At 41.7% G+C, this 18,575-nt stretch overlaps 1 protein-coding gene across 2 annotated transcripts; it reads right to left on the reverse strand.

The window, feature by feature from the left end:
* Positions 1–5,987: 5,987 nt before the first annotated feature.
* Positions 5,988–18,091, reverse strand: LOC120832530 (SHC-transforming protein 1). Of its 2 annotated transcripts, none has more exons than XM_040198905.2 (13): positions 17,869–18,091; positions 16,967–17,508; positions 15,212–15,282; positions 14,165–14,216; positions 13,961–14,080; positions 13,795–13,848; positions 11,195–11,246; positions 10,945–11,065; positions 10,088–10,280; positions 9,564–9,636; positions 8,863–8,944; positions 8,642–8,789; positions 5,988–8,423 (listed from the first exon to the last, which is right to left on the reverse strand). In XM_040198905.2, the coding sequence occupies exons 2-13, from the start codon at positions 17,504–17,506 to the stop codon at positions 8,295–8,297; spliced, it is 1,635 nt and encodes a 544-aa protein (XP_040054839.2). In that variant the 5' UTR covers positions 17,507–17,508; positions 17,869–18,091; the 3' UTR covers positions 5,988–8,294. The 2 variants fall into 2 exon arrangements, with proteins under 2 accessions (XP_040054839.2, XP_077941755.1); XM_078085629.1 differs by lacking the exon at positions 17,869–18,091 and adding an exon at positions 17,619–17,709.
* Between the last annotated feature and the right edge of the window lie 484 nt (positions 18,092–18,575).

The following is an 18,575-nucleotide window of genomic DNA, read 5'->3' on the forward strand; positions in this document are numbered from 1 at the left end:
CAAACTATATAAAACTTTCTGTCCCCAGAATGATTGGAACATAGGAAACAAACTTTACAATAAATTATAGATAATAATAATGTTATCACAGTAACCCGAGTAGCAATCTTAAGAAAAAGTGAACTGATCAATAATGCGAGGTGTTTATGGATCCTTTGGATGACAATGCAGAGACTCCACCACTAAAGACGGCTGTAAATCCTCAAACACACACACACACACACACACACACACACTGCAGTGTCAGCGTGACGTCAGCGCGCATCGTTTCTCCTGAATCTTCAAGTCATTGAAAGTCAGTCAGGTGTGGGAGCAGACAGCACTGATGGGCACCGCTCCTCCTCGACACAGAGGAGGTGTCACTTACAGTAAGACGCCACCTCCTTCTCCGTCCCACCCACCCCTGCTTTCTTCAGTTAATCCCCTTTGCTGGGTAGCCGAGCGTGGGTTTGTATTTACTCCACTGGGCTGAGAGTGAAGAGGTTGGATGAACACGAGGCGTCTGACTCGTCGTCCTGATAACACAACTCGTGCACTTAAATGTCTCTTGCTTTAATGTTTCCACAGAGGCGCTTTTCTTTTTTTTTCTGGCTGCGCCACAAATATTCCTCCACCAACTCTGTCTCTTAGTTCATAAGCTTCAAATACGGCAGGGCAGATTTTATTAGCTCAGATTGAGCAGCGAGACTTTCTCACACTGCGTGTTGCCTTTGGCTGCAGCAGCTACGGTTCATTTCCTTTTGTCTTCTGCAGCACAAATGCTGCCAATATTCATGTGAAATATTTCAAGAAAATGAGCTGCAGCAGAAATGAGTCTCCACCTCCTCCCCTCCCCTCCCCGCCCGTTTCCTCTCTGCCACACACACACACGGAGAGAGTGCATGTAGGTGTGCGTGTGCGTGTGTGTGTGTGTGTGTATGCGTGCAATCGGGGGACTTCTACTTATTCTGGAGTTGGCTTACTTGCTTTGAGGATAGTGTAATGAGTTCTATCAACAGTTTGGGCTTGGTCATCTATTATAACACACACACACACACGATTTTGTACTGCAGTGCACTGCTGCAGTACAAAATCACCTCCAAATAACTAAGAGATCCCTGTTGGCCTCCAAATGGATCACTTTCGTGCACTCATTTCCCTTAAAGAATGATTTCATCACACCAACAGAACAGAATTATCTGGGTTATAAAAACCTGTAATTTGTCCTTTTCAAGGTGAGGTTTCCTCTTTTAAGTACAATGGTCATGATGAGGAGGAGACGGGGACGGTGTGAGTCATCTCCATGTGTCCTAGGAGCAGAGTTTAGTCACCCTGGATGTGTTCTGTCCGTGTTCTGCATCTGGCGTCACCGCTGATTGAGAAAGCCGGTTCTCAATGAGGCGTTAGGGACACACCCGACGCTTGGAGAAAAGTAGTGAGAAAGCCCCTCGTAACCCAGATCCTCAATCTGAGCAATAAACACTTCTGAATCTGTTGGTATAAACACCCGGGAGGGTATGAATGTTCCTCTTGTGTGTTCAGGGAGCTGCATACGAATCCAATGCACAAATAGAAGGGACTTTTAAACAGGATGACATCAGCGAGGACACGAGTTCTTGAGACTGCGCAGGAAGCTACGGCTGCTGGAAGGACCGGACACATCCTTCTTAGTTTCTGGTGATTATACACTATTTGAATGTTAGTTATCAATATAATGATCAATTTCTGCCAAGACATCCACCTGAGTCCCTCACACTGGACCTTTAATGCACAGCTATGAACTTTGGCGTTGAGGCGGCAGCTATAACAGATGTTTTTAACGCAGCTTTGTCCTCATTTAACAGACTAGCAGGAGTGGTATCGACTCTCAGCAAGAAAGAAAAGTGTGTTTCAAAAAATGCCAAAAAGCTGCCTCGAAGGCAGTTTATACGTGTGAGGCAATGCGCTGTTAAAATCCACTTGCTGTGCAATAAAAACGACGAGTTTGCCGTTAATAATATAGTTTGATACACAAACTGGGAATTCTACTTTAAGGTGATTTCGGAGGTTGTAGCTGAGGCATTGCAGTGTAATACGTTTTAAGGTGTTCACGTTATTTTGTCCACATGCTCTGTTTGAGTATACGTAACCTGCAGGCCACAGTGGATAGTATTTTTGGCTCGAGTCATCCATCCAGGCTGGTGTAGCCGCCTACTTATCTCCCCTTCACATGTGATTTATGCAGAGTCAGTGTTCCCCCACACGAATCTGACCATCTTAGGGATGGAAAACATTCCCTGTTGAGTTTTCCTGCCCTCGCCATCTGTAACAGACACTCAGCACAGACGTAGGGACTCATAAACACACTCTATGCAAATAGACACATTGAGAAATACACTAATATACACACTACTCCGGTATTAATGGGATTCCTTTATGCTAGGTGAGAGGGATGACAGAGGAAGGGGGCTTTCAACAGAGATGAAGCAGATAATTGATGGCAGTGATGGAAAAGAGAACTTAACTGCTGAGTTCTGTGGACAAAAGCTTCGCTTCCACGTTGTTTGGGACGGACTTTTGTATAAAATGACAAAAAAAAGGAAAAGGGCCAAGAATTTCTGTGAGATTGCACTTCAGTGTTTGTTTCAAAGCACTAACTTCAGCATGCTAACCTTGCTAATGTGTCATCATGTTTACCATCATTCGCTAATCAGTCCTAAACAGAAAGTAGAGCTGAGGATCACGTGGGTTCCTTAGTTTTACAGGAAAGTGAGGAGGGAAGTGACAAGACTTTAACTTTTAAAATGTGGCTACAATGAATCTAAAAGATGTTCTGCTATTTCACTGAAGAGCCGGGAAAACGATGACCTGCTGATTTCACTTCATAAAAACCAGAGACATGGTGAAAGGCTTTACGATTAAACCTCTGGGAAGACAATCCATCTAATAAATGAGATATTAAGTGTGGACTAAGTATATATTTCATGTGTCTGGAAGAAAAATAAACTGTGTTACAGTATGTCAACATCGATCGGAGACGGAGAACAAATTACATCCATTGCGTTTAAGTATGTTTCACACCCACGGTCTGTGAGAGCCCAAACAGAAGCAATGCGAGAATCATTTTTACAAGCAAAGTCTCATAAAATTAAGAAGAGTCATGGCGGTGTCATTGTGATAAACACAATATTTAGCTGCAGATCCTTCAGGTTCTCCATAAAAAGCAGATTCACTGCATCATCCCTATTCAAAGTCTTGATCCCGGCCTCGGCTTGGATTCCAAAAGGAGGATTGTGCGCTGAGGGCCAAAGCGTGAGGAAACTGCAGAGGAATGGAGAGCGGAAAGAGACACTGTAGGAAAAGTTGCCTTTTGTAGTTGGATTAAAAAAAGGTTTTGAGTCTCCAACATCTGCTTGCTGCCTCATGCAAGAATCCTGGAATCCCCCTGATCATCACCATGTCACACACACACACACACACACACACGGCTATGTTTTCCTGACTTTTGTGGGGCATTGCGTTAACTTACCTTCATTTTCTGGAAACTCACCGTAACCAACACATAAACGCAACCTCAAACCGAGCCTCGACCCTAAAATCTACTGGGAGGGAACACGCATTTTGTCCCCATAAGAAACACACACACACACACCAATGCAGACTTAATTTCAATCCACCACCGCAGCATGAAAACAAACATTTTCAATGGAGTTTTTAAACCAAATGGCAGATAAGCATTGCTGCTATCTGAACACACACAGACACGCACACACAACACAGTCCCCCCTCGGAGCACGAGCTAATGGCACCATGTGACACTGACCTATAGTTTCCAACAGGGGAATGATAGAAAGAGAGCAGAAAGATGAAGATTTGGAAAAGGTAAAGAAAGCTCAGGGCACATTATTTTAAGTTTAAGGACAGGGATTTGTGATTTTGAGTGTGTGTGTGTGAGTCTTTGTGTCTGAGGGCTGAGACTTGAGGGTAGAAGGAGGTAAAAGCTTGACTAGAGCGCTGCTGAGGACTGAGGAGATCACTGTGGGGGTTTTACACACACACACACACACACACACACACACACGTCCACTCTGCAGCAACTCTGGCCAACAGCAACTCACTGTGTACTCATTTAACGGAGACTTTTGGCTCACTCCCCTGCACAGCATGGCCCGACTGGTTCCTGACCCGTGGAAACAGGAAAGAAGGACCAGGGAACAAAAAAAAACTAGTGCGCGTCTTTAATTTGTGTGCATTTGTTTGCGCTCCTCACGTGACCTACTTGTCTCCAGAGGAACATACGTGTAGATGTTGGCCTGCCAGTAAGCGCTGCAACACGGACCCGTCAGTGGCCAAGTCTCGTTTCGCTTCGTCCCGGGTTTGAACTGTGCGTGACTCCGATAACATTGTGGTGAGGAACAATGTCATGCTCTCGTCCTCTGGATGCTTTTTATGACTTTAATTGTTCCATTAAGGCGCTTCGGGGTCCTGGAATGCTTTGTCATATATGTGTGTGTCTGTGTGTGTAAAGCTAATGCCCTCAGGCCCATCGGCACTCAAGTTTATTCTATAAAGGAATTCATAGAGTTCAGGCTTTTTAAAGGTCCATTGCTGGTGCTGATGGCGTAATTTTTCTACTCCTTGGTTTATATTATTAAGAGTCATAGATATTATTAGTGAGACTGATCATCGCACTGACATTCAAATAGCTAAACACAACAGAGCAATTCTTTCAGCTCCAATTGTAATTGTTTGATGCATTATGATTAATAGTAGTTTAAATATTTTTATTATTTTGCAGTTGCTATAGCACATAGTGAAAATCAAACCATTTCAATATGGAGGTCTGTAGAAATCTCTATCATTTATAGCATTCAATAACAATATAGAAACAGTGGTAATGATGTAGAGCATAATTAAATAGCGAAATGTAAGCACAGCGTAGATTAAAGCAAAATCAAGAGTATAATGAATACATTCAAAAACATCCTTCTGCGTCATGCATGTTAACAACTAACGTTTATATTATGTTTACATGACAACACAACACAGGTTACCAGCTGCTGCTATGACATAAACGAGGGGTCAGAGGTCAAACAGTGACCTCACCGTTTTGACAACATGTGGCCATCAGCAGGCCTCGCACATCTGGAGGGTAAGGCCTCACTCACTGGGTCACTGCTGCTCTCGCTGAGTTGTTTTGGGCGAGGTCCGTGTGACTCAGAGAAAGTCCAGAGAGACGTAATAGACTCGGTCAAAAAAAAAAAAATCACCTGATTTTACGCTTTTGAATGCTTTCATGTTATTAGATGATAGTTGTATACGACTCTTGGTTTGCAGGGAGACACTTTCGTTTTGGCTACTGACTGAATCGGATACGAGGCAGATGTCATTTATCATCTTAACTTGAAGTGCATTCATTTCCTGCTATTGTAACACGCCAGATAAGCCCTCTTTTTGTCGCCCTGAGAGCTGAGGATTGTGGGAAGTTATGTGAGATCTGTGATTACATTTGACAGCGTAATCGGAACAGAAAGGCTTTTAGTGATGTTGTTCTGGAGATACCCCCTCGGTGTTTGCATCAGCCGCTGGTTCCCTGATCTGAGACCAACAAGCCGCTCTGAGGGTGATTAATGTGGGCGAGACCCTTCCGAGCCTCACGAGAGGACGACGAGGGCCACAGCCCGAAAAACCAGTTGCATACTTTTAGCACGCGGTCATCTTTCACTTCACCAAAAGTGACAGGCTGCTGAAAGCTGGGAAAAGTGGAGCAGCCAGTATTAAAGGTTTACACGTTAGTCAAAAGAACACTGGAAAGGTGAAAGAAAATGCAGGTCACTGCTGTTTAAATCACAGAGGAATGAAATCAGCACACAATCTTATTTTTAAAAGTATTTTAGAAATTTATCCAAAACCGTATTTAACTGATCAATAAAACATAAGACGCTAAAGGAAAATTAGCTTCTTTTTTTAAGGCCGATAGCGCCATCTTGTGGTTTAATAAATCCAGGCAGTTAAAAAAGTGGAAAAACTGATATTTACAAAGGAACATTTTAATCAACATGTGAAAAGTTACGTGACAAATACATTTAAAAATCACAATTAGATGCAACTGCATTTGATATGAATAAAAATAAAAAAAATCACCAGAAAATTCAAAAGACAAATATATTCAGCCTACTATAATAGAATAATATTTTTTTAATCTTTTTACCCTTTGCTGTCATCTAAATCGTTATTTTAGGAATCTTTTCAGTATTTGTTTGATGATTATTTTATCATGTTAGTTATTGCAGTACACACTGAATGTAAATTAAAAGGGTTATCGACGATGCCAATGAACTATTAATTAATATATTGTCTGTCACTCATGATTACACGCCCCTCCCAGTTGATGCATCGCCCCTTACAGCACATCAGGGTCAAAAGTCTGAATGTGAGAAAAAAAGATCCGAACGCGAAAAAAAGTTTTGAATTCGAAAATATAAGATTTGAATCTGAAATTAGAAAATATAATACAGTGAATATCAAAAATAAATACAAGGGGGGAATGAAAAAAAATATTTTATTAAAAAAAATTATAAAACAGTCCAAACTATATTCAACCCGAAAATACTTTTTGGGCACTTATTTTTATTTTGAATATATTGTTGTATTTTTCAATGTTCAAGAACAAAACTTTCAGGTTCACATTTGTTTCTCAAATGAACAAAACTTTTGACCTGGATTTGGCTCCATATATATCCTCCATGTCAATCATGTTTCCGCCTGTTCTTCCCCGGAAAAGGTCATTTTTATCCACTAAAGATTGCAGAAAAAACGGCCGGTGACCAAAACTTGTCATTCAAAATAGACTTTTGATCATGAGTTTCCATAGCAACTCTAGACGCGTTGGAATTAGCGGGGCGAGATCGCTAATGTTACGCGAGACGAGGGTACTTTATTAAGGTTAACTAAATTGTGTGACGTCATCTTCCTCCATAAATTAGCAGTGGTGGAAATAACTACCCTACCTGTTGAGTTAATTCTTGAACTGTTTGAGGTACGTTATGCTTTTTGCTTATAGGTCTTCCCCACGCAACTCGTCCTACATTCATTTTACTTTTTACAGATCATCTTTTTTCAATTATGAGTAACGTTACTTTTACTTTGTTTTTGTGTCTGCAAAACACTTATCCAAGTCACCTGACTGTTAAATCAATCCACTTTTCCTCTCTTGCGATCACATAGTGGTGAACACTGTTGGACACAGGAAATAGACTCCTACAAAATAAGACAGCAGATTTCACATTCGCGTCTACGCCACACGTGTAAGGTTAAATAAAACTGAAACACAATCTATAAATCATGTGACTAATGTGCAGTTTGCTGGCTGAAATAGATCTGGAAAATCAATACACTTCCCCCCGGGCTGCTCTTTCAAATATTGTTTTGTCCTTTTTGTACTACAAAATAAAAGAGGCATCCAGTACAAAAGTGAACGTGGGAAATGTCTTCAGACCAATGGGAGTGTGTTCACTGGCTACTTGTAACCTCAAAAGACATATTGGCTGCAGTAGGAAATATATAACTGCATCAATGTTTTTGCTTTTATTTCATTGGTAGGAATTAAATCTAGATATTGAATCGCTACATACAACTATGCAATGTTTGAAACGTTTACAGATGGAAAAAAAGGATGAAAATAAACATTTCAACGGGTTTTCTCGATGAAACATACCATGTCAGACGTGTGTCTCTGTTAACGTATAGTTGTATATTTAATTTTGTAACAAGTAGTAAAGTAGTAAATGTGTGCTGTAAGTTTTCCCTCAACTTGATGATAATTAGCTTATAATGAAGGATAAGGATAAATAAAGTTGTGTTTCTGTGGTTGGAGAACTAACAAGACATAAATTACAAAGAGAGCTGACTATTTGATAAACTTACTGGAAAAAAAACATTACTGTTTGCATATTTCCCATTTTTTCTGTTGTTGTGGACTGTTTACAAAAAGCATTTTAATTGGGATTCGAAAGTCAAGCAGGGAAAATGGGAACACGAAGCAACCGCAAAAAAAAACAAATGAACACGACGAATTCAGCAAGTCAAAAAGAATGATTGTGGAAGTCTTCCAACATTCTGGTAATTTTCTTGTCCCTGGGCTTGGATTTTGAGTAAGCACCAGCTAATTAATGATTGATTGATATATTCAGCCTGAGAGCGTTGGTATGTTCTGCAAAAGGTGTCCAAAGGTTTAAAGTTTTTTTTGCTTGTGGACAGCTCCAAAAGCAGAGAACTGCTGCTGCAGCTCAAACGTATGCATGCTATGAGTGTATGAGTGTGTGTGTGCGTGTGTGTTAGTGTCTTTGTAGTATCGGCTGTCTCAGACACAGCTCAATGCTTCCAGAGATGATGGGCATCTTGTTCTCCATGTGGAAACGCACCAGGTGACCAACACTCAAAAACACCTGATCGCGGGTCCGTACCTGCTTACGCAAAAACACACACACACACACACACACACACACACACACACACACACACACACACACACACACACACACACACACACACACACACACACACACACACACACACACACACACACACACACACACACACACAAAGTTTAACGTCAGAACCGGCTGCCACTTGCATCTGTACGTGCTTTGTGTATCTGATATCCAGCACCGAAGCCCTGTACCTGTCCAAGTGGATCCACCAGCAGCAGGTGACGCACGGTGGCTCCCTCCATCCCGCTGAGAACATACTGACCAGACGCAGAGCTGCTCTCTCTGACCAGAAAATCCCCGCTGCAGGTGAGAAGTGACTCCGCCTGATCCCTTCCCAATCTGGGATGGAGAACGTACACACATTTTTAAGTTGAGTGATTCAGAAGTGTAAAAGGAAAGCGATGTTGATTACCTGCCGTGGAACCAGACTTCCTCCTGGATCAGGTCCTGGATCAGTGTCTCAGAACGTTCACTGGTCTCACACGCCACTGACTCTGAAACAATAGAAGAAGAACAGAGCGGTCTTCAGCGGTGGGCCGCTACATTCAGTAGTCACTATAAACCAAGATGTCAACTTATTTTCAACTGGGCCGTTGTATAAAGTCTATAAACTTATTGTCGGTAGGGTTCGTTTGAGACTTTTCTTAAAATCGAATCTTCCAAATCAGCTCCAGTTCGAAAAACTCAAATTTCAACTGAGAGTTGAGATGTTTTAAAATGACTGCATTAAGTAGAGAAAATGGCAGATTCAATCCTGTTGAGTTTGATAACAATTCTGAATGTTTTGGTCATTGCCGCATCAGCAACGAGTCCAACAATCTAACAAAAACAAAGAGATCATTATGTGGAAAACTAATAATGCTGTTTTTGCCTTCACAATGAGACATGTAGGCTACTGATTGGTTTAATTTATTCAGGACTATAATACTTTTACATGTGATTTAAAGCAATATAGATTTTTGGTTGAAACCATATAACTTGTTCTACCTGATGAGGTTTTTCACTAAAATCACGCTGTACAGATGGGATCGATTTTTTTTTACCCTAATTGTCAAAGAAACACAAAGTGGTTACATTCAGACACACACACTGCCGTGTATGGATGAGTTTTACCTGCAGGTGGAGCTGAAGTTTCTTCTGTGATGGAGCAGTTCTCATAGAGGGAAAGAGGCTCAAAGGAACAAACCTGCAACAGCACTAGATGAGTCATTCAGACAAGATGTGTGTGTCTGTGTGCGAATGTGCATATGTGCGTGTGCGTGCGTGCGTGCATGTGCAGGAGCACTGATGGCTTACCGGTTGGAGACATTTGCTCATAACCAGAAAATCCCCGTACTCAATTTCCGCAGTAGCACAATCGTTTAGGAAAGTTATTACCAACAACTAAAAGAGGGTTTAAATACATTACAGGCACACGCCTAAGGACTATTAGCATTAACCCAAGTGGCTCATAATGAGCGCTAACTGTCTAGTTCTTTGACCAGAAAATGATGCACATTTTCATGACAACAGAATACCTCGATATACTGAGCAGGAGATGCATTTGAAAGCTTTGGAGAAAAGTTGAACTTGTTGTTCTGGTTTTTTTCTGGTCTCCCGGATGCTAAATAAATATCTAATGTTAATGTCACTCTTACCCCAAATATGTCAGGATCCTGTTTGTTTTCCACGCTGGTGATAACCAGGTCCTTTATTCCACCAGCGGACGGCGTCTTTCTAGGGACCACGTTGTAGTAATCACGCTGCTCGCTAGCTTCCACTTCCTGGTTGGCCTTTGGGTCGGATACTCTCTCCTCTGGGCTCGATTTGGGACAGATCCTCACCACTGACCTGCAGGCAGAGAGATACTTGCCTTCACCTCACTCCCTCCACTGTTGTATGACCTCCGTTACTACGACGCACACGCAATTACGTACTCACACAAACATGTACAAACACAGAAAAAGATATCTATTGTATTGATTTCTTTGAGTTTGCTTTAAAAATGTCTGCGTGTGTGGATGCAACATTTGAACCCACAAAAACTATGACTGCAACTAACATTTTTATTACCAATTTATCTGCCAGTATTATTTTGAATTGATTGATTAACTATTTTGTCTAAATGAATTTCAAACATTTTCAAATCATTTGTTTTGGTTAAACCAAGAGCAGAACCAAAATACATTTTATCTTCTGTATTTACAGATGATCCGTCTAAAAGACCAAGAAAAGCATCACATGTCGGAGTAGCTAAAGAAAAGCAAATGTTTTAACAAAAAGAAAATATCTCTGTCCGTATCTTAATGTTATTTTGCAGTACGGCACAAATATACAATTACAAAAAACAGTTCTCGGCAGAATAAAGGCCCCTCGATCAAAAAAACAACACTAAACTAAGATAATTTAAAAGCCAGTGACAATGACTGTGGGTCAACGCGGACCTGCTAAGTGGCCCGTCTGATCAGTTTGCCTGAAATACACGTGAAACCCCCCCAGCCGACAGAAGGACAACCTGTTGGAGAGGAGCGACGGCGTGTGGTTGAGAAGTTGTCGGAAACGATTCTCGAAGGCCTGACCGATGCTGTTGATTACCTCGCTGGCACGACCCCTCGGACACTCCAGGATGTGACATGCTGTCAGAGAGAGAGAATGAGACATATTATTTTTCAATTCCATATAATGGATAGTTAAAGGATAAAGGCACTAAGTCCAGTGGAAGCTCATTATGATGATGATGATGATGATCTTAAACTATGCATCACCTCTCTGATTGACGAGGTCCTTGGCAACGTAAGCGATGTAATTGGCCATGTCCTGCAAACAGATAGAAAGAACATGTTTGGTAAAACAATGTCAAATTTGTTGACCACTGTGGCAGCTAATTGCAATTTCAATATGCTAAAGAGTACAAATAGAAAAGATCACACTAAGGATAACAGCAATCCGGCTAAGTACGACTGTAGCAGTGAGCGTATTGAAGTGAATAGTTTCCCTTTTATTACCCCAAAACTCTACTTTTCATTTGTAAAAGAAAGATAATGCTATTTTGACTTTCATAAATCACTTCTTACTGTTTTTCTGCATTTGTACGAGCACAAGGCCGCTACAAAACCCCGCACATGTGTTGTTGCGTTTATAACCTGTGCATCTGGTGGGTTTAGGCTCAATAGTTCATGATTTAATCATGGAAAACACAGCAGACGTTTTCAGTTAGTTGGTCGTCCACGTGTATTCTGTTTAATTAATTTACTTCCTATCAGTGGCTCAGCGGGATACGCTCCACCATAAAGCCTCTGGCAGATTGATTTGAATTCACTGCGCTATCTTCAATGTGTCCAAGCAAACTGAGCCGAGGCTCAGAGCACACTGCAAGATTATTTTAGCTAATTAATCAAACAACGAGCTATAATCCCATCCAAAGCTTCGATGGTGTTTCCCCGGAGAGAAATTGCCTCAATGTCCTCCCTGATCTTTGGCCAGAGCAACGTTGCTGTGTCGCAATGAAAATTAAATATTAAATAAATACGCTTCATAGTTTGTTGGAGCGAGAAAAATGGAGTTCATGAACGCCAGCTAAATCCTCAGTAACCGCTTTCATTAGTCAAGCTGTTTGCAAGCAGGATATGACCTAGACTAGCTAATAACTGACATGTCCTGCTGGCTGTCAGACATTAAGTGCATTGATTGATTTATTTTTCACTCAGGATGCATAACCCACATTTTTTCATCTGGAAATAATGCGTGAATGGAAGGAAAGAGAATCAAACAATGATTGGTAAGATTAAAGATCAACTCTGGTTAGTTAAGACAGAAGAAAGAAATCCACGATTTGTTGCTTATTGTTCTGCATTACCTTACACACTGATTTTTTGACCTAATTTCTTTTTTCTTTTATTCCATAGTATTTTTCCACCTAATTATTTTTTCATTACATTTTTTAAATAAAAATTAGTTTGTGTTTTTTTTCAATGACATTGTTAGGACTTTTTGTTTTACTTTTTCCATAACATTTTACAAATTAATATTTTTTGACATTTTTTCCAAGACATTTTTGGACCCAATATTTTCTACTTTCTTTCAAACATTTTTGACCTAATATTTTTGGACATTCTTTCAAACATATTCAACCCAATATTTTTTTTACCAAAATATTTTTTGGCCTAATATTGTTGGGCTATTTTTTCTAAACATATTTTGACTTTACTTTCCATGACATCTTTTTAATCCAACATATTTTCACTGTTTTTTGAAAATATTTTCTGACCTGTTATTATTTTTTTCAAAACATTTTTGGCTTAATATTTTCAGATGTAGTTTGACTCTATTTCCAAATATTTTTCGACCTAATATTTTTGGATTTTCTTATCAATAACATTTTTCAACAAAACATGTTTTTACTTTTTTTTCCATGACATTTTTGAACCTATTTCTTTAAACCTTTTTTCAGGAATCAGGAACATTTATTATCAAAATATGTTAGGAATTTGACTTGGTGGTTGGTGCATAACATCGGACAGTAAGACAATGGACCACAAGACAGATAAGACAAAATAGTGCAAGAAAATGGCGTGTAAAATTTACAAATTTAAAATTGGACTCTACGGTATGAAATAAAACATAAGGCTATGGGCTAGAGGGATATAGAATAAACCATTTCAAAGTAAAAGATAAGAAGGAATATAAATTACAAATAAAAGTTAAAAATAAAGTGCACCAGCGAAACGATAGCCATACTCTACACAACTATGTTGTGAGTGTATGTAAAAGTGACAAGTAAAAGGTGCATGTGGAGTGTGAAAGAGTGACCGGTGGAGAAAGGGGTCTCAGCGTCAGTCAGTGGGGGATCCGGCCTCCGTTGAGCCCGACTACCAACGGGAAGAAACTGTTTGTGTTACAGGAGGTCTGGTCCTGATGGACCTCAGCCTCCTGCCAGATGGAACAGATCTTGTCTCTTGTTTTGGTGAGAGGAGTCGGCTACAATCTTTTTTGCCTATTTTTGACCGAACATATTTTGACTTTTTTCTCAAAACATTTTTTGACCTAATTTCTTTGCACTTTTTTTCCCGTGACATTTTTCAACAAACCTTTGTTGGTTAACTTTAAGAGTATTTTCTAAGCTGCTTGGATTTTTTAGTATAGCCACATGGTATAAGTTTCTGTCCAAAGTGCAGCTCTTATCGGCCTGATAAATACGGACCTCACACCACCAATTAACAGTGAAAAAGATTCAAGCATTTTGGTTGGAAATAATTCAATCCTCCACACATGGCAGCAAACCAAGCAGTAATCAAGCTAAATCAAATCAGTTCCTCTACGTACGTATGTGTAAGTGTTTGTTAACATGAAACATTTGAGAACATACTGGATCTCCTCCTGAGGCAAATGAAACAGCCTGCATGGGGTGGTGGGCAATCTTCTATGGAGGAGAAGAGAGAGGACAGAAGCAAGCACAAATGGGTTTGTTTTTACTCTGCAGGCCTCAAGAACGAAGACAGTTATAACTTGGTTAAGCGTGTTGAATCGGTCACCTGAAAGGAAGAGGCAGTGATCATTGTCACGCTGTCTGTGGAGACAGTGAGGACGATTCTACTGCCTGAAAACTGAAGGTTGATTTGACCCAGAAGGGCAGGCAGTCCCTTGCACACAGGCTGATGATGACAAAAAATCTGTTATTCTAGCTGGGTCTGTGTTGATTGCATGGGTGTGTGTGTGTCTGTGTGTGTGTTCTTTACCTTTTTAGTTTTCGCTGCTGATGTCCTCTCACACAGTCTACTGATTGCCTCTCTGCGCACACAAACAGATTACAAACATGTGCACATGCAGACGCACAACGGACACAGAGATACCTTTGTGAGTATGTGTCCGGTGTCCCTGCTAACATGTGACTTGCACATGAGAACGTGAGAGGAAGTAAACTAAATTACAAGAAGCTCATCTGCAGCGGGTTTTCTTTGGCTTTATACACTACAGAGGGAAAAAGTATCCCTTTTAAATACAATACTTTTACGCTTAACTTTGTATTTCTCGTATGTAGTTTTTACTTTATGCATGAGGAATCGTTGCAGATCAACATTTAAAGAAAACCACATGTACATAGTCACAGACTGCCAATCAATCTTAGAAGTAGTTCAATGTTGGAATAATATAAAATGACCAATAAATCGATACGAACACAAATCCAGCCCTCAAAGTCCGACAAAAGCAAAAGCATTATGAGCCAGATGCACTTTTCCTATTGAATGTCAGTGAGCCTTTGCCTCCCTAGAGAACTATGCATTCATGTGTACGCAAGCAACATCCCGCTTTCTAGAAAGAAAGACTTTTTTCCAGGAAGTTCTTTTCTGCTCCTTGAAAACAAATAGAACGTAATGGATTGAGGTCTCTCTCCCTCTCTCGCTCCTCTTAATAAGACGATGAGAGATCATTAGGAGGAAATTCATCTAATCGGATTTTCTGCCCCATCACTCAGCGGGGCTGTTGTGAACAGCGGTAGCTGTGTCCTTTGGCGTTTTGGCATCCAGCACAAGGATGTCACTATCAAATGATGAGGAGAAAGCCCCGGTTTATGAAACGTTATACATTTAATTTGATTTCCCCCTTTAAAGATTTCTTTCAAATGAACACACATGTCTTGTTTGGCAAATATATGGATGTTTCTTCTTCCATGCGCACTGTCAGTAGTTCGATGCTCTTCTTTTATGTAGGTTGCAGTATCTATGTGCGTGCGTGCGTGCGTGTGTGCGCGTGTGCGTGTGTGCGTGTGGTGGGAGACTTCCTACCGTGTGACTTTCATTCTCATATCAAAGTCGAGGGTCCTCATGGACTGGGTCACCTCCACACTACCCATGTACTAGGAAAATACAACAAAACACCAGTTACTCACTGATTGGAGACGATTCACACGAAAGGATAGTGAAAAAAGAAAACCACGCAAACTGTTCTGTTTCTCCCTCTTTGTTGGATTATCATAATTTCTGGATACATTTAGAACTCTTAAGCACAATGTTCGGTTTGAAACCGCCGCAATGCAGATGACAGCCAACTGTATATATGATGACCTGAACAATGTAACTCGATTATCAATGTCCATTATAAAGGTGTTTGAAGATTCAAAGAGTTTCAGGTAGACTAAAAACAGGGTTACATCTTTTCGAAACGTTTAGGGATCACTCAGAATGCGTTATTTCATCCAAGAAAAAGCAAAAATCCGCCCATATTTTTTCTGACATTACACATTCGCATGATGCTTTTCTCTCTTCTTGACTGTTACAAAAAATCTTCAGCAGGACTACTTAGGCAATGGGTTTAAACAACGATTTAACTAAAACAAGTCTTAGAGTACAGCCTAGTTAGGGGCTCTGTGGCAATGCTAATGTGGCGATGCTAACATCAGGAATCATGTATTGCCAAAATATGTCAAACATACAAGGAATTTGTCTTGGCGGTTGGTGATGATGTTTAGCAGTTATTATTCTTAGCTTAGCATTTTAGCATGCTAATCAGAACAACATACAAACTACGGATCACCAAACTAGTTTCATCATAAACAACAAATACTATTTATAAGTTGGAAAAACTTTTCAGACAAGATTTCAAAATGATGTCAGTTAAAATTCATCTGAAAAAAACGTGAATGGCGTTTGATATTTAAGTATTTTAATGGTCGTCCAGCATGGTAGAAAAGAGCACATGCTGACTGTATTTTCTGCCTAAGATTTTGATCATTAATTAAAAATAAATAAATACAAAAAATTGCCCAAAGACCAAAACTGTATGCATGTATCCAACACGCACTAAAGGAACACTTTTGAACGTGTTGTAAATGCAACCGGACGTCATTTAGGCCATGTGCTTGGACACACTTTTTTGGTCCCATTGGCCGTGAGCTTCAGCAGAGCAAACTCTATGGGCCGGAGGCAGGGTGAGTAAGACCACTGATGGAGACCGGACTTAAATCAATATGCGTGCGTGCGTGTGTGTGTGTGGTGAGTGTGCGGCGGTGCGTAATGTTTGCGTGTGCTTGTTTATAAAGGACAATCAAACCGTCCGTTCTCATTCACATCAGTGGGCAGCTCACAGGCCCGGCTCTTAATCACCCATGCGGACACACCTCCGGTTCTAAGACAGCATGGGCTCTGCTGACACCGGATACACACACACACACACACACACACACACACACGCAGATCTAGTGAGGAGCAGAGAGCCAGGATGAGTCACTACTGCCTACACAGGAAGCTCTATCTGGGAGGGAGGGGAGTGAGTGTGATGGTGTGGATGAAACTCTGTCTCTGTGCCTTTGCATCCTTCGTTCACGTGAAAATGTTTTTCTGGTAATAAAACCTCAACCCGCTGACGGGATCCTGGACATGAGGTGCGCTGCACTTTCTTGTAAAGTTTGAATGAAAGAAGCAACATTTTTGGAATAAAACACAAACATTTTTTAGGCAAATTGGGAGAAAAGTGAAAACGACAAAGATACGGTCGGGAACTCTTGGCGGCGGTCGGATTCCTGGTTGCCGGGTGATAGGTACCTTGATGTGATGGTGAACCATTCTGCTTGCCGTTCCCACCGCTGTGCAGTCCTCTGCAGCCGAGGAGGTCTTCAAAGGACCGTCTCTGCGCTGTGAGCAGGGAGGACAGTCGGCGGTCCTGGGGAGGCCGGCTACCCGATGCAGGGTGATGGGTCTTTTTGTGCAGCGCAGAGCGGCGTGAGACAGGGCCCCATTGTGGGGAGGATGGCTACAAAATCTCTGTTCGGGCCCCGAGCCCCGTCCTGCTCTGGATAAAGGTCCCTCAGTGTGTCCATTAATGGTTCTGTCCCGCTCTGTGCTGGTCTGTCCCCTCGGTCCCCGAAGGGAAATTGGATTTTGCAATCGGATGTTGGCCACGCGGGGGATGAAGTCCCTCAGGGTGGACGTCCCGTGGTGTGGGGTCGCGCCCCGGGCCTCCACCTGGGCAAAATCAGAGTCGAGGCAAAGGTCCCGCTTGGAGGGCAGCATCCTCTGGGGCCGATCCTCCAGGGGCGTCAGCGAATCGTTGCGCAGACGACTGTATTTGGTGCGCTTCAACATGTCTGTGGGAAGACAAAACAGGGGCGAGACAGTGACACAATGAATGATGTCCGGCAAAGGGATTTCTTCATTGTCCTGATAAAGTCTTCAAAGGCGAGAGGAGACGAGTTACCTGGTAAGACTCCCGTGTGTGATTTGAACCTGGGTGAGGTTTGCACTCTCATAATCAAGAAACTGGACTGGGGGGGGGGGGGGGGGGGGGAGAGCACTAGGACACAGCAGGAGAGAAATAGGAACGTGGCTCAGAATTATTACGTCCAGAGGTTTTGACTCGATTACGAAGATGTGAAGTACAGAAAGCTGAAAAAGAGGCAAGAAACGCAGTAAGTTAAGCACAGCATCCTTCGGCACAGTCAACTCACCAGCGTGGGACAGGAGACGTCCGCCGTAGCCTAAAGTTCCTGGTCACGATGAGTGACCCGTGCACTCAGTCGGCTCACAGCTCTACATCAACTTTCCTCCCCTCGGTCTCTTCTCTCTGAGGCGCACAGCAAGTGTGCAGCTTTTATGAATGAACTTTTCTTTTTTTTTTTTTATGAATGAGAGGCTCTCTCGCTCACTTCGACGGTGCATGCGGATGAATATGTGAATGGAGCGGAGGAGAGATTGACACACGGCCCCCGAGGCTCTCACCCCCTCCCTCACCCATAAACTACCATCCAATCACAGGCGGGTAGGGTGACTCATGCTGTACTTAGAGACACACACACACACACACACACACGCAGAGCTAATACAGTACATGAGTGCTGAGTCCAACATCAGTTGCGTCTGTGAGATGCTGTTAAAGAGGAAGGGCATTTAACTGAAACCTTTGAATTTCCCTTAGATTCCAATCAGAGCGATATGTCGGGGCGGTTTTACATATAGCACTTATTACGGATTTAAAAGATGAATATATAATAGCAAAGCGTAGACAGAGGCTGGAAAATAAGGGTAAAGAACTATGACATTTAGATTTTTTTTAAACAAGTATTTTCTTTAAAGACACCTCGTCCACTGCATACGATGTGTAGATACGCTGGATGTGACGCAATAAGGCGGCGGCGAGTCTGAACGCATGAACAGT

Source organism: Gasterosteus aculeatus, chromosome 12, assembly GCF_964276395.1.
Source record: "Gasterosteus aculeatus chromosome 12, fGasAcu3.hap1.1, whole genome shotgun sequence".
Lineage (NCBI taxonomy): Eukaryota > Metazoa > Chordata > Actinopteri > Perciformes > Gasterosteidae > Gasterosteus > Gasterosteus aculeatus.